Genomic DNA, 23464 nt, shown 5'->3' with positions numbered 1-23464 from the left:
AGGGCTGCAATGCAGCCTCTAAAAAGAGTGATATTATATTTATAATAGTTATGAAAGGGATCAAGTCCCACATTGACAAAATGTACAGAGACCCCACTTGATAGAATCACCTTTACTTACTAGGGCAAATTCTCTTGGTATAACTCAAACTCAGGCCTGATTTCAATGAAGCAATGTCAATCTATGCCAGCTGAGAATCTGTCCCACAGTCTCTATTAATGTGAATCAGTATCTTAAAGGTTTTCATTAGCATGACAAATGACCCTTTTCATTTGACTTTGTTGTACAAGACAGCAAGGTCTACTGATGAGCTAAGCATGAGATTCATTCTGTGCTAAGATCTCCTAATTCTTCATCTGTCCTTGACACCCTTTTGGCTTTAAACAAATCACATGGCATAACAGTGACTCAGTTTCTCCATCTGTAAAATGGAGATAATACTTCCTTATTGACCTCAGGTCTCAAACTAATTACAAGCTTAATTAGTTTGTAAAACCTTTTGAAATGTAAAGCATCGTGCGAATGCTAAGTCTTACTATGCTCCAGTATGGAAAAGGAGCTGGAAAATGAAAAAAACAAGCATTTTTAATATATGCAGGATCTTCTTTAGATCGAAAAGTCTGGTCTTAATAAAAATTCTGCCTAAAAACCAAACAGCTGCAACAATAATCAAAACACCATACTGTCCTTTTATATTCAGCATCAACAGCAAAAGAAAAGAGAAGGAAAGCTTCTCTTCTCAATATTTTAGCAGCATCATTCGTTTTGGTTTTGATTTTTGTATGTGTCAGCATTTCCCTTATCAGCTCACTTGCCAGAGGCTTGTAATCTGACTTGTAAAAAAATTGCTCCAGGCTGAAATTTGGCATGCATGGAATTTTTTCCTTACATAGCTGAAGCTTTTTGTAGTAGTAAAAACTGTTGCAAAAATAGCACAGTTCACTGTAAACAAATGAATACGCACCCATTAACATCTCTTTCAGTTACATACATGCGTGGAACCATTCTCATTTTCGGCCAGTGTTCCAACCAAACAGCCGCAAAACTTTGGGACAGCTGATGAAAGCTTGTCATAATTCCTTAGGTTTCAATGGAACGGTGGCAATTTACAGCACCTGAGGATCTGTTCCTTTCTCTTTCAGCTGACAAAGGCAGGAAGACACAAAGTTTAGGCCCACAAAGTCAAAACGGATCAAATTTAGAGGGGAGTGTGAGTACAAGTGACTACAGGCAGTCCCCGAGTTACGTGGATCCGACTTATGTCGGATCCGCAGTTACGAACAGGGTTTGCTCTGCGTCTCCCTGGTCTGCTGGAGAACAGCAGACCAGGGAGACGGGGAGCAAAGCCTCTGAGGACGCCGGCAGCGGGACAGCCGCGGCGCGTCTGGGCTGTCCGCTGCCCACGTGCTCCGCGGCTTTGTTCCCCATCTCCCTGGTCTCCAGCAGACCAGGGAGACGTGGAGCAAAGCCGCGGAGGACCCGGGCGGCGGGACCGCGGTGCGTCTCGGTCCCCCGCCCGCATCTCCCTGGTCTGCTGGGGGGGGGGGGGGGCACAGCTAGTACGCCCTCCCCCCAGCAGACCAGGCTTTTCTCTGGACGCCTGTGGTAGAGCAGCTGGGGCGCTGCCAGTTGGTCCCGCAGCGCCACTCTGGGCACTACTGGACCAACCCAGCAGCACCCCAGCTGCTCTGCCCCAGGCGTCCTGATTCAGCCGCTGCTGGTCAGTTTCAGCAGCGGCTGAATCAGGACGCCTGGGGCAGAGCAGCTGGGGTGCTGCTGGGTTGGTCCAGTAGTGCCGAGGAACGGCGCTACTGGAGAAACCCAGCAGCACCCCAGCTGCTCTGCCCCAGGCGTCCCCAAGTCAGCCGCTGCTGAAACTGACCAGCGCTGACTACAGGAAGCCCGAGGCAGAGTTGCTCTGCCCTGGGCTTCCTGGAATCAGCCGCTGATCAGTTTCAGCAGTAGCTGACTTGGGGACGCCTGGGGTTCTTAAGTTGAATCTGTATGGAACTGGCGTCCAGATTCAGCCTGTTGAAACTGATCAGAGGCTGATTCCAGGAAGCCCAGGGAAGAGCAACTCTGCCTCGGGCTTCCTGTAGTCAGCCGCTGGTCAGTTTCAGCAGCGGCTGACTCTGGACGCCAGTTCCAACTTACATACAGATTCAACTTAAGAACAAACCTACAGTCCCTATCTTGTACGTAACCCGGGGACTGCCTGTATAGGAGAGCCTACATTTATACGTTTGTCTGATCTGTATAAGAGTATGTTAACTTGGACTCCTTTATAGTCAGATTCAATGGGCCAAACAAGATAATATTTAGAGTGGAGAATTACACTTGATAAAGGGGGGGGGTGTGATGTATGTAACAGAGGTCAAATTGTTGTAATCTACACACTACGGAGCCCACAGTGTGTAAATTACATCACCTAAGACTCACTTCTGGATTTGTCACTTTTTTCTTCATATAGGCAGGGGTCTTATTACCTAATGTTCTACCATCTGGGCTGCAAAGCCTGCTCAGGAAGCACTGCATTTTATATATCTTTCCTTTCATCATAACTTTCCATGCTAGCCACCTTACTTATGGCCTGCCTGGTCCTGCATTACCTGCAAAGGCAAAACTCTCACTGGAGTCAAGGGGCTTCATGCTGTATTGTGTTGCATTATATATATATATATATATATATATATATATATACACACACAGCTGCATCTGTGTAAAATTGGTGTAAAGTGGGCCTTAAACATTACTACTAATGACCATAGTGGCTGGCTCTACAAGCCAAGCTGTAATAGCCAGGACTGCTGAGGCTGAGCCAAAAAGAGGAGTGGTCTGCACAAATGTACACAGAACTCTATCTCCAGGGGGTGCCTATGTAAAACAGATGGGGCAGCTGGAGTGAACTGCAGCTGCTGTGAGCCACTCGTAAATTAAACATAAAGCCAATGTAATATTCCTACTCGGTAACATCAAACAATGCCGTTCTCCTAGTTTGCCCCAGTGTTGATGTCTTCTGGTACAGGTGCCACTTTCTCAGTTTCAGTCCACTGCTTCTTGTCCTATCATCAGAGGCCAAGGAGAACAATTTTTCTCCCTCCTCCTTGTAAACACCCTTTTAGATACTTGAAAATGTCTATCACGTCTCCTCTCAGTCTTCTCTTTTCATTCTTCGGTCATAGCTCATGTTTTCTAGATCTTTAATCATTCTTGTTGCTCTTCTCTGGACTTTCTCCAGTCTTTCCACATCTTTCTTGAAATGTGGTGTCCAGAACTGGACACAATATTCCAATTGAGGTTCAATCAGCACAGAATAGAGTGAAAGAATGACTTTTCATGTCTTGCTCACAACACTCCTGTTAATGCATTTCAGAATCATGTTTGCATTTTTTGCAACAGCATCACACTGTTGACTCATATTTAGCTTGTGATGCACGATGACCCCTATTTCTTTCTGCAGTACTCCATTCTAGACAATCTCTTCCCATTCTGTATGTGTGAAACTGATTGTTCCTTCCTAAGTGGAGTACTTTGCATTTGTCCTTATTGAACTTCATCCTATTTACCTTAGACCATTTCTCTAGTTTGTCCAGATCATTTTGAATTATGATGACTCTCTCCTCCAAAGCACTTGCAACCCCTCCCAGCTTAATAATCGTACTTGCTATGCCATCATCTAAATCATTGATAAAGATATTGAACAGAACCAGTCCCAAAACAGACCCCAATGGAACCTCACTTGTAATGCCCTTCCAGCATGACTGTGAACTGTTAATAACTACTCTCTGAGAACAGTTATCCAGGCATTTATGCACCCACTGGTGCAATACCTGCCAGTGTAGACACAAGAGAACAAAGAGTGAGAAATGAGCTGTGAGCAGATCTGCAAGGCTGGTTCATTTGGCTCCTCCTATGGCCAAAAAGAACTCTTGTCTGAACTCGTGGAATTCCATTGTTAAAACTACTGGAAAATCACAATAGTATAACCTAGTCAGTTACAACAGAATTACCTACAGACAAGCAACTCCCTTTTCAAGTGCCATAATAAACCTGGAGTTCCACCTGATCACTTCTGAATTTTGATTTTATGAAATTACTATGTCATATGTATGTTGATTCCTCCCTGATGAATTAGCAGGGCTGTGTCATGTCTGTCCCAGGCCAGTGACTATGGTGAATGATCAGCATTCTGTGATCAGCTATTCAAAGTAAAACACGTTGGGGCAATAGGCTTGCTCTACCTGAGAGAAGACACTTTCTCTTCTTGTCTTAAGGGATGAGCAGGTTAAGAATAATGGAAAATCAGCAAAAGGCAGAGCAAAATAATTAGGCGATCCCTACTTCTATAAAGGCACTCATCGGGGAAATGAGAGGAGACAGAGCCATCTTGCACTACATTAAAATACAGGAAGTTGCTGCAGGAGCAAGGAGACAATGAGATGGAGGATTCTTCTTGCCTGAAGAATATAGATGATTTCTCGAGGGAAGGATGAGCTAATGAGGGACATTGTGTGCAGGAGATTTTATTGTTTTGTATCATCTGCACTCTCCTATGCTTTATATGATGAAATACAAAGAGCATAAAATTTGATAAATTGAACAAAGTAAGAGTAAGTTACTGACAGAGAGAGTCCTTCACAAATACTGCGTGCCCCTGAGAGAGTTAAATTGTAATCCAGAAGCATAACTTCTTGGAGGTGGAGTTCTGCGGGAGAGTGTGTTTGAGTACTGGGGAGTCTGAAGGGTCAGCCACTCTGGGTAGGTGGTTGGACAGCAGGTCCCAAAACAGAGAGAGGGAGAGCCAGATAGAAAGTCTGGGCCGTGTGAGTGTGCCTAAAGTTGGGGGCAATGGCTGGACTACATTCATGCCTCACATTCCTGAAACACCTTTGGGAATGCAGAGTGCAAAGGCTTAGAGTCCCTTTGACATTCCTGGTGGGCAGCCAAAAAGGGACACTCATTATACTCTGTGACAACGTGCATCCCAGAACTAAGACTAATGGGTGTAATCTAATTCACAGATGTATCAGAGATGGTGGGTCATCAATTCAGTCTCTCCTGAATGTGGCTCAGTATAGAATGAAAGGGAGTTTTGCCTAAGTGCAGACTTTGTCCCTTCTCTTTTGTATGGACAACCCTTTTTATGAAGAGTCACCTTGCTAGCCACTTCCCAAAGGTGTTTCAAGATAATGCTATTTAAATGTACTGTGTGTGAAATACTTGTATCTTTTGATACACTGCTTGTAATAAAATTGGTTAATCTTTTAGTTCATTATGCATTTAATTGGATTGCTCCACATTCAGAGAGTGAACTTATTCATCACATTAGTATGTCATATCTAATCTATCTACTTGCAAATTTCCACTGTACCCATCAGAATGGAATTTACTTGCCAAGTTGCAGTGAAAAGAAAAGTGGATCAATAATTACAGAGGAGGGTTTGCTGTAGACTTGTTAAACTTTGCCTTTTTCCAGTCATGCTCTCAATAGTAATTTTTAAAGACGTACCTTTCAATATAGTCTATTATAGGTACATGATATATGTATCAATCTTCCACACAGTCAGAATAAACCAGGTAGATACATTGAGCTTGCTGTTCTCAGCAAAGCCTGTATGCAGCTACATAACTGTGCCCTCAAGAGGTTATAAACAGTATAACTTTCACATTGGTTGTTAGTATTCAGAAGCTATACAGCACAAGTGCTTGTAAAGTGTACCAACATCAACTACAGTGGCAACAATTTCTCAAACTATGATCTATGGACCACAGAGAGCAGGCTGGCCAAATGTTGTTGGCGCCTTTTCCTTCTTTCCTGCTGCTAACTGTGTAAGAAGAAATTAAATCTACATTAAACACTTTCCTAATGTTACTTTTCTATGTAAGTAATTGTAATTACTGTCATGATATCATCTGATCATAAACAGTATGGGAAATGGAGTGTGTGATTGAAAATGAGAGGGAAGAGACCACAAGACAATCTCTCTGTTAAGTCTGAAAAAATTTAAGAACCTCCACAGGATATTATACTAGTATTGTTTTAAAATATATACAGACTCCACTCTTGGGATCATGTGAAACAGTAAATAATTCTCTTAAATGCTAGACAAACCAGTTTTTAACAGCTGTTCCTATTCTGTGGGGATTTGCAGTTTTTTTTAGGAGAAGAGTTGGTTTATAGTAAATATGGATGAGTAACTAACCTTTGGTTGCTACATACAGCAACAAATCTGTGAAACCTGCAGCTGTAAAACCTTGGTATCATTTCACTCGTACAGGCGAAACTGGTTTTGCACTGGGGTTTACCAGGGATCTCCCTGGAGTTACTCCTGATATGAGAGGAGACAAATGCCTTGTGTCTACTAGACTGCCCACCCACATCATCTCAATAAGAGGACAATGAGGTCAATTTGTCAACACCGGCTCCCTCCCAAACACTGTATCAGAACTGCATCTCAAGACATTTGGCCAGTCATTTTATTGACCCAAGTTAGTGTTTTTTTTAAAAGTTAGAGCCCTGTAAAAGTAGTATCAAAACCCACCATGAGTTAGAAAAATCTATCATGTTTTTATGTTTGCGTTTAATGTCAGTTAATATACTTTTACATTCAAACATTCCCTCTGAATTGTTGGCGGCACATTCAGCATCAGTGTGCTGGTGCAGGACAATTGGAAAGCGAAAACATCTATAAACAGAAGGCGAAACTGATGGACCTAGAGTCACTGCCAAACTGAGTAAAAGGCAAAAGTATAAACAAATAGTGTAAAAAGGAAAAGCACATTAAATAGTTAACATACTTTTTATTTCAATAATCTAGGTTTTGATTAATAATACAGGTAGAGTAATAGTGAGGTTTTTGGGGAGGAAACTGGGAGAAATCTTCAGCTGGTGTAAACTGTCCTTAAGACCTTGGAACTATGGTGCTTTACACCAGTTAAAGCTCAGACCCATGTTCTTTACTTTGACAGATTCAGAGGGGTTAGTCCGTAACTGAAAATACTTAAAAAATGGCAAATAGTCCTGCAGCACCTTAGAGACTAAGAAAAAATGTAGATGGTATCATGAGCTCTATATGAAGAAGTGGGTTGTGCCCACAAAAGCTCATAATACCATCTACATGTTTTGTTTGTCTCTAAGGTGCTGCAGGACTATTCGCTCTTTACTTTGACAGCGTCCCTTTAACTTGTCCAAGTTTCTGACCGACCAGAACCTCCTGTCTCCTACATCCTTACTATCTTAAATTGTTTTTCATGCATCTTCTGGTTTCTCAATTTGTTCATTTTTTACGCATTTTCCAGCAGTCTGCATGAAATCAGAGACGACTCTAAAACCTAGTAGAGAGGGAAATGACACATGCTGGGTAAGTAATTTCTGAACTGTAAGTACAGTTGTCTGTGATTTTAGTTTATACCATAAGTTCACTGATCTTCTGTATTAGCACCCACGAAAAATAAATTCTGAACACTTAGGGCCACCCCTCCTTGGAAAGCTGTCCTGCACAGCTGTAAAATGCCACTGGCTTTTACTGTAACCTTAAGGATGCCTCTTCCTGCCTCACATTTGATTCCAAGTCTCCATCGAAGAGGGATGGAATCCTTTCAGCACAAGACAAAAACCGCAAAGATTTGTGAGTTTTCCACTCTTCCTGTTCCCCTTTCCTCAACATTGACTGAGAAGGTTGTCATATTTCACTAGCATGGAATGTAATCAGAAGCAGGAGCAGCTCAGCCAGCAAGCCTGCAGAAAGGAGGGAGCACTGCCAGAAAACTGGATAAATTAAAATTAAAATAATCTGATCAGAGACAAATTAAAAACAGCACAGTGGCTAAAAAGTAATCAGAAGTGAAACCTTTGCAGGAGGTGGACTTGAAAATAACCAGTCTGAGTGGGATCACAAATATTATTTAATCAAACATCTCCATCCCTCTGCCTGGGGGCGCAGAAGAGGGTGGAATTTTGTGACAAAGTGAGCTTCTGGAACTATAAGGTACTGTCATAATTATCACTCAAGGTGTTGCTATTTTCTTCCATATTGTGAGCCATATTAAATACAGAAATGCCTGGTAGATCACACAGCAGAGAGAAGGGTAAGCAACAGTGTCCGTTTATTTCCAAGTCTAGAAATTACTTTAAAGCTTTGGATCAGATGTTCAGATGGTATAAATGAGCTCCTTAATGGAGCTACAACATACACAAACTCAGAATCTGGCCCAGATAGCCTTCCTTTCCCCTGATTGTCAACTTTAATATGCATAGTGCAGCCACATTTGCAATGATACACTTAAAATGTATTTCCGTTTCATTAGTGCATGAGCCTCTGTTTGGAAGGAAGAGAATTACAAATCCCAATGAAGCACACAACTGTGCTTTCTGAATTTGCACTTCTAGATACAGATATCACAGGATGTGTGAAATATTACAGCTTTTATGGTTTCTGTGCTGAATGCCAGAGAAACACCCAACTCCACTGTAAATAGTTCAGCCTAAAATTTCATTTAAGTGAATGGTTATTGAAGAGGAAAATATTGCTCAAACATATGCAATGCTCCAGTAGCACTTACAACAATGCAGTGATGATTTACTCTGAAAAAATGACTCTATAAACATAGCATGTGGGGTTCCAAGTGTAACATCTCAGGAACTTTGAAATTAAATCTGTTCTCAAGCAAGAAGAAAATAAAATCCCCTTAAACTGTTAGCACTGCAGACTCCACCTGGGACTTGAGAATCAAGCTTTGGATCACTCTATTCTGTAATAAAGATTCTCCTGTTGGAATCTGGGGTTTGACCCTGCAGGTGGTCCAAGTAGATAGACCCTGTGCCCCTGTGCAGAACCCTACTGAAGTCAACAACATTTCTGAAAACAAAAACACAAGGCAAAAGCCCCATAGAACTTACAATCTAATTGTACTCTTACAACCTAATCCCAGTAGTAAGTGATTTAATGCAGCATACTGTTCCAAAAGGTTACATGCCAGCCTGGCAGAAACTTCAGTACATGAGAATGAACAAGGTGGACTGCAACCTGCAGAGGTGCTGTTGTAAGCATGGGGGAAATAATGCAGTCACGGTACAAGCACAGTACAAAAATCAGAAGCTTGTGACTTACCTCCCAGGAACTGGATGCCTCCTGCTACCCTGCCCACAGTTCTGGAGATGAGCTCGGACACACAGCAGCCCATGAGCGCAGTCAGCGCCACCAAAAGGAGGAGGCCACATCCCAGCCCCGTCACCACAGTGCAGATCCTCCATTCAGCACTTGGGATAGCCTGAAAGGATGCATAGCGACCACACTGCTCTACCATCACTGTAGTCTGGCGACTCTCATCCCGCACTGGATAGGAACACCTCCGGAAAGTGCCAAAGGACACCGGCTTCTCCAGCTGGGACCCCAATAGCCAGTAGGGCATAAAGAATCCTATGCAGGAGGCAGCAGCACAGAGGAAGGAGAGAAGTGCCCAAATCATCCCAGTGCAAGTAAGGCTGGATGCCATCTTTTTACTCACAACCAATAACAGTAGCAATGAGGAGAGTGGGAGTGTGTGTAAGGGTGGGTGTGTCTTAGTTTGGAGAGATTTATGAGTAACCCAGAATCCTTCAGTCTCGGTCAATCCTCAGCCTATTAAAATCTTGAATCCTAAAGGCCATGACACACTCTTCTGTCATGAAGGTGAAGGTCCCTGGTTAAATAACAACAAGGAGGAAAAGAAAAACTCAATAATATTAAAGTAATACAATAAATAATAATTACTTCCACTCTGTGTAGCACTTCCCTTCCAAGAATCTCAAAGCAATGAGAGATTGTTGACATAAATCCCTCTTCTACCTCAAAATGTATTACAAATAACACCCAGAGTTGCCACAAATGACAGAGATAAGGGATAAATATTCCATTTTGTTTACTATGGTCATTTGCCAGCACTGTAGAGCCAGTTTCACTGTCCCCCTGTGTATTAAGTTAGTACATCATTTTCCTATGTTGTTTCTATTGGTCTTCCACACAGCAACAGGAGAAAGGAAAACATCTCATCTATTTAATCCTTACCAGCTGAAGCACTGATCCTGTAAAGATTTACACACATGCTTATATCTATGCATTCAATGGGATGACTCAAAGTAAAGTTAAGTATCTGAATAAGTCTTTGCAGGATTGAGGCTATAGAGAAGTTGGATAAGTAGTATTAAAGCACCTAACTCACTGATGAGTACAATGAGACATCAAGGAATTTTTGGTACAACAGTGCTCAGATGCTGGATTTTCAGAGATATTAAGAATCCATAATTCCAGCTAAAGTCAAAGGCAGTTGTAAGTGTATTAGTACCTCTTAAAATTAGTCCAAAATGATCCCAAGTTGATTAACCCAAACAAGTGTTACTTAAAAGATGCAAACACATTCACCTTTTCGGCTGCAAGTGACTTGCTAAAGATCACTCAGCAAGATCTGAGGAACCCAGCCTGACTCCCAGGTCTCTTTCTCTGACAATTACATATTTCTAATGTAGCACCTTAGCATCCTCCCACTTCCAATTACAGTTCAGAACTAATCGCTACTCTCCAAAAGTTGTGGGAATAATTTTTTAAAATCCACAATGGATCATTAAGTCTGAGTCCAATAGCATTTGTGTGGTTAGGATCATTTCTCACAGCTTCTGCCAAATGAATTCTGACAGCTATTTACTTTTTTTTTTACACCATGGCTACATGCCTAGTCAGTTGAATGCACTTTATGTACAAGCAATACAATTAATACTGCATTTTTACCAGTAGGGAATGTAGGAAAGGGTCTTAAAATGAAATTAAACCATGCATACCATACGAAAGTTTGTTTACTTTTTTATTTATTTAAGAGAGATAATCCTCTGCTATGAAGTATATTCTCAGGAAGAAGACTCAGTAGGTATTTGTATCCACAATCTGTATGTAGTTACCTCACCTCAGACCTATAAAAGATCAATAACAGGAAGGAAAACCTAGAAAACGGGACACAGTGTATCCAGTCTCCTCTATGTCTCTTTAGGAGGACCCAGATGCTCTTTTGACCAGAGGCTGTCTTTATCTTTGGGGCTCATGCAGCCCAAATCCCTATTTGATTATTATAATAATCAAGACACAAGTGTTTCCACTATTGGGAAAGATCAGGAGCTGTAAGGACAATATGGAGCCTTTGGTGGTAAGGTGCCAGATGCTACTCCTCCCTGGGAAGTGAGCTGCAAAGCTCCCGAGGAGCAAGCTCTGGCCCGAGACAGGTCTGCTTATATTCATGGAGTGACTTGCTAGTTTAGAAGAACAACCTCATGCCGCGCTGGACTTTTTGGGAGCCGACCAATGTGCCCCTTATGTCAGTGTCAACTTGAAATCTGAGCCCGTCCAGCTTTCCGGAGCCCTTGGGCTGCTCTCCCATTCCCCCAACCGCAGTCTTCCCCCCCCCCCCAAAAAAAAAACCCTGTCCGGGGCAGGCACTGCAGCGGAGCCCCCTCCCTAAGAAGCACCCCCGTTACCTGCTTCACGTGGCAGCTGCAAGTGCCGGTGCAGCGCAGCGATCCGGACGCGGGGACTGGCCAGGTCCTGAAGTTGCCCGTCAGCTGAGAAGGCGCCGGACACCAGGCAGCAGCCGGCCAGCTCCAAGTCCGGGCGCGGCGCTCCGCCAGCTGCAGCGGGGCAAGCAGCGCTCCCTGGGCTGGGAAGGCACCAGCCAGCCAGCAGCGCCCGGCTCAGGAGCGGGGCGGGGCAGCCCGCGGGCCGGGAGAGGCGGGCACGGTCCCGCTGTGCCAGGGGCTCGCGGGGAACTTCCCTCCCTGCCCGCGAGGGAGCAGCCCGGCGGTGGCGGCGGCGCGGGGCGAGCGGGGCTGGAGGCGGGGGCGGCGCGGGGCTGGGAGGCTCGCGTGGCACCGCGCGGCCGGCAGGGGGCTGTGCCTGCGGGCGCGGGGAGGCGGCCGCGCGAGGGGCTTCCAGGCAGGCAGGGCGCGCGGCTGCCTTGCCCTGCTCTCACCGCGCGGGCCCCCGCTGCAGGCGCGGCAGCCGGCGGGACATGGGGGGGGAGCACAGGCGAGTGGGTGTCAAACTCCCCAGAGAAGCATCAGTCAAGGGAGCCCCGCCCAGGCTCCGCCCCCCAAGACTCCTGGGGGGGGGGGAGCGCTGAGTGGGGAGAAGGGGGGTGGAGGCGTAGGCAGAGGAATAGCGGAGAAAGTTACATTGCAGCGGGGCGCGCTGCTGCTGCTGCTTGGTCTGTGTCTCTTGCGAGGGGAGGCTTCTTCCAGGCAGACAGGGAGAGATGATGGCGAGAGCAGGAAAAGATCAGAGAGGGGTGCGGGCTGCAGACCTTAAATGGAAGAAGATGGGTTGATCCACTGAGGACGCCACTGCATATAGAAAGTGGGGGTCGGGGGAAAGAGAGAGCGGAGGCTGCAGCTGATGCTCCTGCACTTTGATCAGGACGATTTTGGGAGCTGCTTTGCAGGGAGAAATATGGTTCTGGCCTATCCTAAGAGAAGAGGGTGGGAGTTTAGCTAATGTTGCAGCAGCAGTCCCACAGGGCTGATAGGTCATCATGCCAAGGGCTATAGGCTGCAGCATTTCCCAAAGTGTCCCAAAGGGGGGGAGGGAGAGTTGGCAAACTTTTTTGAAAGTCACTGAGAATGAAATTTTTCCTGCTTTGTTTTGTTTTCTTTCTAACTTGAATAAGGTTTTTTTTCCCTCCAGACTAAAAGAAACGTTTATGCCAGAATTAAATCACATCTATAGCAGAAATGCAAAATTTCCCTTCTTGTGTTTCTTTTTCAATTCTGGAACATGGCTTGTGATCTAATTGTAACCCTGAGGCACTGACAGAGGAGAGTAAAATATGCTCTGCTTTAGCTTAAAATTGGTTTTTAGCATATCTGGTAGAAGCTCATGGTTTTAATCCCCGAAGGTCACAAGTTCAATCCCTCCTGCCCACAATGGTTGGTTTTACTTAAGTACTGGTCATGAATATTACTGATGCTAAATTAAAGAAATCCCATGTTCAGATTTAGATCACAGACCTACTTTGCTGGCAATTGTTTTTAATAATACTTACATTTTTTAAATCAAAATTTTAAAATCAGACTAATATCAAGCCCATTTATTTCTCAAGACAGCTAAAAGCAATCTTTAAATTGTATGGAAAGAATGACCATTCATCATACAATTCAAAAGTGCATTCCTTAAGGGACATTGTTTCAAGGAGAAATGGAGAGAGTCTGGTTTAATGAGTAGAACAAGATACTGGAAATCAGGGATATTATATTTTTAGTCTGCTCTTTGTATTCCAGTATCACCAAGAGGCCTTGACCAAGAGCTGCAGTCTGTTGTCTAGGTACTGCTCAAACAGAGACTGTGACCCAAAGCGTCTTCAGTCTGTTATACTGGGGGTCAGACTAGATTATCTAGATTGTAGAGGCCCCTTCTGACCTTAAACTGTGAGTAAACTAGATTTCAATAGAACACTGACACACAAGCTTAGGTTTAAGCATCTTCTTAAATGCTTTACTAACTAGACAAGATAGGCAAAGGAAATGTTGTTACTCTGGTTTTACAGAGGGTGAACCGATGAACAAAAAGATGAGGTGATTTTTCCAAGACATTTGCAGTAGAACCAGGAGTTGAATCTAGAAACATAGAATCCCAGTCCAATGTCTTATGATTTAGCTGACTATGCCACTGACTTTCTTTGTGACACTGCCCCAATCAGTTAGGCTATGTCTACACTGCAAAGAAAAGTCAGGAAAAGATACACAAACTGCAATTTGCGTATCTTTTTCCACTTTTTTTTCTGAAAGAAGCTTTTCTGAAATTTGGCCTATCTACACAGGGCCAAATTTTGGAAAAAACTCCTCTTTTGGAACATCTCTTATACCTGTCATGGAGAGGAATACAGGGATGCTGAAAGAACATGTCCGCTTTTTCGGAAACTGCTCCAGTATCCCGGAAAAGCTCTGCAGTCTAGGTATAGTCTCAGAATGTTTTCCTTCAAAGCGTTGAACACCTCCTGACAAACACAGAGTCTTCACTACAATTGACATCTGGCCAGTCAGCACCTTGCACATGTAGATTTTTGATCTATCCATTCTTTGCTTTTTCCTATCCAGGAAATGATGACGGTAGTCAACTCTCATCAGGGACATGTGACATTTAAGATGTGTAAAGTGTTTTAAGATTGAAAGCTTCTATAAGTGCAATTATTATTATAGGGCATTATTTTTAAATTACCATTGTTTAAGGCCTGATCCTGTGCTCCTTGCTCAGGCAAAACTCCCATTGAGAGAACTGGGTCCTGAAAGAAGTGTAGTGATAAATGTGTCTAAATTATGCCATTGATTGATTTAGACACATATAAAATTGTTAAAATGTTAATGAAAAAAAATATACTCACATATATAAGGCGATTTTTAGTTAAAGCTGGGGACAACTACACAAACATTAATTTATTCGTAAAGGGCATTTGCAATCTATCTCCTTCACTGTGGAAACAGATTTCCTTCATTCCTAGGTGGTTTTTAAAATTGTCTTTTAAAACAAAAGTGTCTGGATTAGATATGGAGTGGTTTCTCTGACATTGTCGCCTTTACACTAGTGTACCTTAATCTTTGCTTAGTATGCTAACCATGTCTCAACCACATGTAGTCTATACACGTTGTATATTCAATCTTAAGGGAGCATTTATATTCAAATACATATGAGGTAGCTGCTACAATGCAACTTCCATTCATGAAAATTTCACAATGAACAAGTATCAGAGGGGAAGCCATGTTAGTCTGAATCTGCATAAACAATGAGAAGACCCGTGGCACCTTATAGACTAACAGATTTATTGGAGCATAAGCTTTCATGGGCAAAGACCCACTTCATCAGATGCATCTGACGAAGTGGGTCTTTGCCCATGAAAGCTTATGCTCCAATACATCTGTTAGGGTATGTCTACACTTGCTCCCTAGTTCGAGCTAGGGATGCAAATGTGGCCGACCGAAATTGCTAATTAAGTGGGGATTTAAATATCCCACAAGAACGGCCATACTGGGTCAGACCAAAGGTCTATCTAGCCCAGTAGTCTGTCTGCCGACAGTGGCCAGCACCAAGTGCCCTGGAGGAGGTGGACCGAAGACAATGATCAAGCGATTTGTCTTGTGCCATCCATCTCCAGCCTCTGACAAACAGAGGTCAGGGACACCATTACTACCCCTGGCTAATAGCCTTTTATGGACCTAACCTCCATGAATTTATCTAGCTTCTCTTTGAACTCTGTTATAGTTCTAGCCTTCACAGCCTCTTCTGGCAAGGAGTTCCACAGGTTGACTATGCGCTGTGTGAAGAAGAACTTTTGCTTATTAGTTTTAAACCTGCTACCCATTAATTTCATTTGGTGTCCTCTAGTCCTTATATTATGGGAACTAATGAATAACTTTTCTTTATTCACCCTCTTCACACCACTCATGATTTTATATACCTCTATCATATCCCCCCTCAGTCTCCTCTTTTCCAAACTGAAAAGTCCGAGTCACTTTAGCCTCTCTTCATATAGGACCTGTTCCAAACCCCTAATCATTTTAGTTGCCCTTTTCTGAACCTTTTCCAAGGCAAAAATATCTTTTTTGAGGTGAGGAGACCACATCTGTACACAGTACTCAAGCTGTGGGCATACCATAGTTTTATACAGTGCCAGTAAGATATTCTGGCTGTGTCCAGACTCAAGGGTTTTTTCGAAAAATCTTCACTTGCGTCTAGACTACAGCCGCGTTCTTTCGAAATTAAATCAAAAGAACGCGGCTTTTCTTTCGATGGCGGTAAACCTAATTTCACGAGGAAGAATGCCTTTTTTCGAAAGTGCTCTTTTGAAAAAAGGCGTTCTTGAATGCAAACAGGGCGTTTTCGAAAGAGAGCATCCAGACTGCCTGGGTGCTTTCTTTCGAAAAAGCGGCTTGCTTTTTCAAAAGTACTGGTTGCAGTCTAGACGCTCTTTTTCGAAAGAGGCTTGCAGTCTAGACGTAACCTCTGTGTCTTATTTTCTATCCTTTTCTTAATAATTCCTAACATTCTATTTGCCTTTTTCACTGCCGCAGCATACTGTGTGGACGTTTTCAGAGAATTATCCATGATAACTCCAAGATCTCTTTCCTGATTTGTTGTAGCCAAATTAGCCCCCATCATACTGTACTATCCACTCAACAGTTATTCTGCTCAAAAAATGAGGAGTAACATTAGTTCTAACCAAGGTGTTTGATTTGACCTAATGTGTCCTGGAGCACATTTCCTGGTTCAAATCAGCTGTTGAGCGGAAAAACATGCAGGTGAGATTATGCTAATGAAGCGCAGGATCGTCTACACTTGCTCGAACTAGGGAGCAAGTGTAGATGTACCCTTATTCTATAAGGGGCCACAATGAACAAGATTCTACATCCATCCCAAAGCATTTTATCTTTCAATGAAATGGCAACATTCACTGTTCCTTCCAATTTTTGGATGGACTGCACTTTGTGTCTATATGGGGGAAATTAATCAAAACATTCAAATCAGTTTCAAAAGTACTTGGAACCATAGGTACACAACGCTCCAGTAGTGGGAGCCATTCCTATTACTAGCTTAGTGAAATGACCTCAAACCAAATTTAACTAAACTAGCTACAAGAGCAGTTTTTGTCTCCAGAGCATGTCTCTCCTGAAACTCCAGCTGGTTTTAAAATCCATTCTGCTTGTTTGAAACTATCCCATGTGGTGAGAAGGCCAGTAAGAGTGCATCTACACAGCAGAGCTTAATTCAAAGTAAGCTATGCAAACTGAACTATATCAATAGCTTATTTTGAAATTGGGAGCATCTATACAGCACTTATTTTGGAATAGAACACTCTTCCTCCAACTTTCCTTACTCCTCATACAATGAAGGTTACAGGAATCGCCGTAAGAAGTTCTCCAGCTTGACAATATTTTGACATTATTTCAAAATAACTGCCTGCTGTATAGATGCAGGCTGTTATTTCGAAATAACGTTAGTTATTTCGAAATAATGTTGCTGTGCAGACGTACCCTAAAAGAATGCCAATAAGGCAAATAGTAGGCAAATGACTACATGAAAGACCCATTGCTGGAGTCATTAAAAGCAGGATTGGGCAAAACATTCAAGAATATACTATAAGAAACAACTCTTTATTAGTAGGGCATGCAGAGAGTAATTCTCACCATATCTGATGGTCATGATACATAGCAGCAGGGCTGAAACATGCTAAAGACTGTTTTGTACTAATCAGCACAGCAGAACCAACAGAGAAAAACATGTAATTGTAGCTTTCTGTATAGTAAACAAACCCAGATCAGGACACACAATCACACTCAAGGACAGATTAGTTGTCTAATCAAAGCAAACAACAAAAGATATTTCACTGTCAGTTTAGGTATCACAGGAGAGAATATGTTCAAGGACTTAAATCAAAATAAAATGTCCAACAATGTATCGCATTTTTCACCATTTTTCACAAGGAGATAAAGGAGTATCTTTTCCTTTGCAGACCTTCATCTGGTTTTCTCCCAAGCATGTGTTTAAAACATGATTCTGTGTGGTTCTGTGCACTCTGCCAGATATGCTCAGAAGTTCACAGAACTGAATTGTTAGGCCATGCCTGTTCTTGAATTAAAAGTAGTTTCAACTGAAGTCTATAGACAGGGCCACTGATATGATGTTATATGCAGAAGGCATGATCAAGATAATACAATATTATTTAAATACAACCACATCTTAATAGTAATACAGTATCTAAATATATAGATTAGATACATATACAGGAACTCGGATTATGGTTAATAAAATAAAAATGATAGTAGCTCATGAAATATGTTTATCCTAAACTATACTGATTGGTTCATATAAATTAGTATCAATATAGTCAACCAATTATATAACAAAATCAGACCCTTGAATCCAAACCTCTGCAAATTTCAAAGCTGAGGCAAGCTAGGAAGCCGAATTTGAATTGACAGATCCAAGTACACCTGTACAGTTTTGCTGCCATATCAGATCTGAAATGAGAAGGTGTGTATTTTCTAGTTTGAATGTGGCCAGCATCTCATGATAGCAACATTTCTATTGTTGGCAGATGCATTTAAAAATCCTCTCTTAAAACAGGAATGACTGGGTTAGAAATTGGATTTCTTTTTCTGCAAGAACTGTTCTACTGTTTCTCTGTTTTCTCTGCTTATGGTCAACTCAGGACGGTTAGTTTATTCATTCAAGTTTTCAGGCTCACCAGAGTAATATACAACTAAATCATCAATACTCCATTGATGCCAGTGTAAAAAGAAATCCACTGGGAGTTATAACAAAGTATAGTTTTTGCAATGATTTCTTTCATACGCCTTGTGGGAGCTCATGTCTGGAAAAATATGGTAGTTTAATGAATGAAACAGCACATACTTAGCAATGCATCTTTTATTTAAAATTTCCATCAGAGGTCTCAGCCAAGTAGGAGACATGTTATAGAATCAGAGACTGAAGTATCTTATTCCCCAGGTTATCAAAGCACAGGAAAGTGTGTGTTGCTCAGGAGTATGTGATTAGGGCTTGTATTGCTCAGCAGTGACATCTACTGGACACAATACAGGACTATGTAGCACTTTGTCTACTGGACAATCACTAATGCTAGTAACTCAGATCCAGTGCTGGACTGTAGTGCTACTGGATAGTACAGGTTGGACCTCCCTGGTCCAGCACCCTCGGGACCTGAGCTGTCCCAAAGGGAATTTGCTGGACCAGGGGAGGTCGGTGCTCCTCTGTTGGCTGCTCCACTCCCAGGCTCCTCTCCCTCGGACTCCCTGCCCTGCCGTTGGCCCCGCTAACACTGGCCTGGCACGAGCTCCCCATCCTGCTGCCCGCCCCATGCCTCAAGGTCTCCCAGAGTTCCCAGCCAAGACAGCCTGGCTACTGCCAGCCACACTGCCACACAGTGTTCCCCAGGGTTCCTGGGCTGAGGCTACCCAGCCGCCGCCAGCTCCACTGCTGCCGGGGGTTCCATGGGCTGGGATTGCCTGGCCACACTGCGCCACTGCTATGGCCAGCCCCACTGCCACTGGGAACTCCCTGGGTTTCCCAGCAGGGTCTGCCCTCTTCTGCCAGCCCCACTTTAGCTGTTGGTTCCACGGTCGGGGCTGCCCAATCCAGCCCCGGTGCCATCAGGGGTATCTTGGGGTTCCCAGCCGGGGCTGTCCTGCTGCCGGGAGCCAGCCACTGGAGGGTGAGGCGGATGTCCCTGGCCGGGCTACCAGAAGCCCCACTGCAGCTGGGATTCCCCAGCTTGGGCTGCAATTCCCTAGCCATTTGGCTTAGCTGGGTTTCCTTGGCTGGGCTGGGAACTTCCCTGGCAACCACCTGGTCTAGCTGCATCGGGCCCAGCCAGGGCTCCCCAGCCCTGCTCCCACCTCCAAGGCTCTTTGGTCCAACAATATCTATGGCGCTGTCGGACCACAGAAGTTGCTGGACCAGAGAATCCCAGATTTGAGAGGTTCAACCCGTATATCTATCAAGGTAGGAGACAGCAGGGAAAAATGGATTTTTAAAAAGTCTTTAGGCCCTGCTGCTCAAGTACTGGGAAGTTTTGTCGAGGAAAAGTGCCTTTTGTTGACAAAACTGTGTGAGTGCTCACATTGCAACGTGACTTGTGAAAATTGTTCAAGAAGAGACCTGGTAAATTTTCAGAGTGGAGAGGGGTAACTAGTGGTGTACCCCAAGGGTCAGTCCTGGGACCAATCCTTTTCAACTTATTCATAAATGATCTGGAGAAAGGGGTAAGCAGTGAGGTAGTAAAGTTTGCAGATGATACAAAACTGTTTAGGATAGTCAAGACAGAAGCAGACTGTGAGGGACTCCAAGAAGATCTCACCAAACTGAGTGATTGGGCAACAAAATGGCAAATGAAATTTAATGTGGATAAGTGTAAAGTAATGCACATCGGGAAAAATAACCCCAAGTATATGTCCAGTATGATGGGGGCTAATTTGGCTACGACAAATCAGGAAAGAGATCTTGGAGTTATCGTGGACAGTTCTCTGAAAACTTCCACACAGTGTGCAGCGGCGGTCAAAAAGGCAAATAGGATGCTAGGAATTATTAGGAAAGGGATAGAAAATAAGACACAGAATATCTTACTGCCCCTGTATAAAACTATGGTACGCCCACATCTTGAATACTGTGTACAGATGTGGTCTCCTCACCTCAAAAAAGATATTTTTGCCTTGGAAAGGGTTCAGAAAAGGGCAACTAAAATGATTAGGAGTTTGGAACGGGTCCCATATGAGGAGAGGTTAAAGCGACTGGGACTTTTCAGTTTAGAAAAGAGGAGACTGAGAGGGAATATGATAGAAGTATATAAAATCATGAGTGGTGTGGAGAGGGCCGATAAAGAAAAGTTATTTATTAGTTCCCTAAATAGAACTAGAGGACACCAAATGAAATTAATGGGGAGCAGGTTTAAAACTAATAAGCGAAAGTTCTTCTTCACACAGCGTGTAGTCAACCTGTGGAACTCCTTGCCAGAGGAGGCTGTGAAGGCTAGGACTATAATAGAGTTTAAAGACAAGCTAGATAATTTCATGGAGGTTAGGTCCATAAAAGGCTATTAGCCAGGGGATAAAATGGTGTCCTTGGCCTCTGTCTGTCAGAGGCTGGAGAGGGATGGCAGGAGACAAATCGCTTGATCGTTGTCTTCGGTCCACCCTCTCTGGGGCACCTGGTGGTGGCCACTGTCGGTAGACAGGATACTGGGCTAGATGGACCTTTGGTCTGACCCAGTACGGCCGTTCTTATGTTCTTATGTAACCACAGCAGGCAGAAAAAAAGCTTTGTTGTCCTCCAGGAGGTAGGCAAAGGAGAGGAACCCAAGACACAACTGTATAGGGGGGTCCCTTTAAACTCGAGCCTCAAATAGCTTCAGGAAGCAGCTCAAGGAAGTGAGTGCTGTCCTGATGCCCTGCCTGAAGTGCTTCCGAGTGTCCTTAAATGCGATTCAGCATCCAATAAGTGTGGACACTCTATTTGGGTATGTCTACACAGCAAAGTTATTTTGAAATAACAGCTGTTATTTCAAAATAACTTTACCAGCGTCTACACAGCCAAACTGCTATTTCGAAATTAAATCGAAATAGTGGAGGGCTTATTTTGAAATTGGTAAACCTCATTCCAGGAGGAATAGTACCAATTTTGAAATTGGTGGCCACTCTGGGCACAACCAAGTAAATTCCTCTCCCTCCCCCACTCCCTAGAGCCCTTAAAGGGGTAGACTCTGGCCACAGTGCCTGTGCCAGCTCCAAGCCTGCCAGACAGAGCCAGCAGTCACTACACTACACTGGCCCCAGTATAAGCCAGTGCCAGCCAGCCCTCCACTACTCCCCAGTCTGCCAGCTCCCAGGACCCTGCCAGGGACCGGAAAAGGCGGGCGCCTGTCTGGTGCAGTGCGGAGATCAGGGACCTAATTCACGTTTGGAGGGAGGCCTCCAATGTCCATGATCTCTGCACTAAATGAAGGAACACAACCATCGACAGGGGGATGGCTGCCAGCCTGGCCATCAAAGGCCACATCCAAACCCAGGAGCAGGTTCGCATGAAAATAAATGAGCTGCAGCAGGTGTATGCCAGGGCCACAAGGGCAGCTCCCAAGCAGGGGCAGACTCAGACCCCTGACCCTATTCTGATGCCATGGACCGCATCCTGCAGGGCAGGATGGTCCATCCCCCCAGGTGGTCGTCGATCCTGGGGCAGAGCTTGCTGCGTCTTGCTGCTCCAGCCCCTGCTACCTCCACAGCTACCGCTCGTCCTCCCACTCCTTCTCCCCCTCCTGCTTATTCCTCGCCACCCTCCCCACACCCACAGGGATGCTGAGGTCCCCACACCTATGGTGCTGGGAGACAGTTGGGCCAGTGAGATCACCAACCCTGAGCCCTGAGCTTCTCCTCCCACTTCCTCCCCTTGCCTCCCCCTCCCCTCTCCCACCTTCTTTCCCCAATCTCACCTCAGTTTCCTTCCCCCCCCCCACTCCAATTTTGTTCAATAAAGAGGTTTTGTTGTAATGAACACACGTGTCTTTTATTGTATAACAGGAAGGGTGCTTAGGGAGGGGTAAGTGGAAGGATGTAAGGGAGGAATGAGGCACAAGCCCCCAGTGGGGTAGACCAGGGAGACTGTTACTGCTTGCAGAACGTGCTGCCAGGCTTGCAGCAACACGTCCAGGAGATGCATCAGAATGCCCAGGGTGCTGCAGAGTGGTGTGGTGTCCTGAGTGAGGGCAACCAGATCACGCAGAGAAAAAAATGCTTTGCTGTCCCTCAGCGAGGTAGGCAAGCAAGTAGGGAAACCTTAGAACCTTCTGTCTGGGGGAGCACAGGTCTCAGATAGCCTCAGGCAGCAGCCACATAAGGTAACTCCTGACCTGATGCAAAAAGCGGCAGTCTAGAGGGGGATCTGTCGAGAAAGGAAGCCTTTTTTGACAGATCCTGATTCAGCCGCTGCTGGTCAGTTTCAGCAGCGGCTGACTTGGGGACGCCTGGGGCAGAGCAGCTGGGGTGCTGCTGGGTTGCTCCAGTAGCGCGGCTCCTCGGCGCTACTAGAGCAACCCAGCAGCACCCCAGCTGCTCTACCCCAGGGGTAGGCAAGAAAAGCCTGGTCTGCTGGGGGGGAAGGGCACTAGCTGCACCCCCCCCCCCAGAAGACCAGGGGGACAGGAGCAAAGCCGCTGAGCACGCCCACAGGGGGACAGCCCAAGCGCGCCCGGGCTGTCCTGCTGCAGGCGTGCTCCAAGGCTTTGCTCCCCGTCTCTCAGCAGACCAGGGAGACGGGGAGCAAAGCTGCTGAGCACGCCCGCAGCGGGACAGCCTGGGCGCGCTTGGGCTGTCCCCCTGTGGGCGTGCTCAGCGGCTTTGCTTTCTGTCTCCCTGGTCTGCAGGGAGACGGGGAGCAAAGCCTTGGAGCACGCCCGCAGCGGGACAGCCCAGGCACGCTTAGGCTGTCCCGCTGTGGGCGTGCTCCGCGGCTTTGCTCCTGTCCCCCTGGTCTTCTGGACCCCCCCAGCAGACCAGGGACACCAGAGTAAAGCCGCCGCCTGGGCGGCTTTGCTCGTTTGCCCGGGAGCAAAGCCGCCAAGGCGGCGGCTTTTCTTGGGTGTCCCTGGTCTTCTGGGGGGGGTCCAGCAGCTTTGCTGGACCCCCCCAGCAGACCAGGGGGACAGGAGCAAAGCCGCCCAGGCGGCGGGAGTCCCGCTGCCTGGGCGGCTTTGCTCCGGGGCAAACGAGCAAAGCCACCCAGGCAGCAGGACTCCCGCCACCTGAGCGGCTTTGCTCGGGTGTCCCTGGTCTGCTGGGCCCCCCCAGCAGACCAGGGAGATTGGGAGAAGCTTTTCTCGCCCCGGAGGACACGGGTGGCGACCCGCCGCCCATGAGCTCCAGGGCGAGAAAAGCCCCGTTCGTAAGGGCGGA

At 45.2% G+C, this 23464-nt stretch overlaps 1 protein-coding gene across 1 annotated transcript in view; it reads right to left on the bottom strand.

Annotated features, from left to right (window-relative positions):
- Positions 1–12107, bottom strand: part of LHFPL6 (LHFPL tetraspan subfamily member 6) — a 241804-nt gene extending 229697 nt beyond the window's left edge. Inside the window, exons 1-2 of the mRNA XM_075919117.1 lie at positions 11501–12107; positions 9111–9681 (exon numbers count right to left, since the gene is read on the bottom strand). Coding sequence (XP_075775232.1) covers positions 9111–9495 — 385 coding nt within the window. The 5' untranslated portion in view covers positions 9496–9681; positions 11501–12107. The remainder of the gene's footprint in view (positions 1–9110; positions 9682–11500) is intronic.
- Positions 12108–23464: the final 11357 nt, after the last annotated feature.

This window comes from Pelodiscus sinensis, chromosome 1 (genome assembly GCF_049634645.1).
Source record: "Pelodiscus sinensis isolate JC-2024 chromosome 1, ASM4963464v1, whole genome shotgun sequence".
NCBI lineage: Eukaryota > Metazoa > Chordata > Testudines > Trionychidae > Pelodiscus > Pelodiscus sinensis.
The sequence above is the reverse complement of the archived record's forward strand: the minus strand, read 5'-3'. Positions and strand labels throughout refer to the sequence as shown.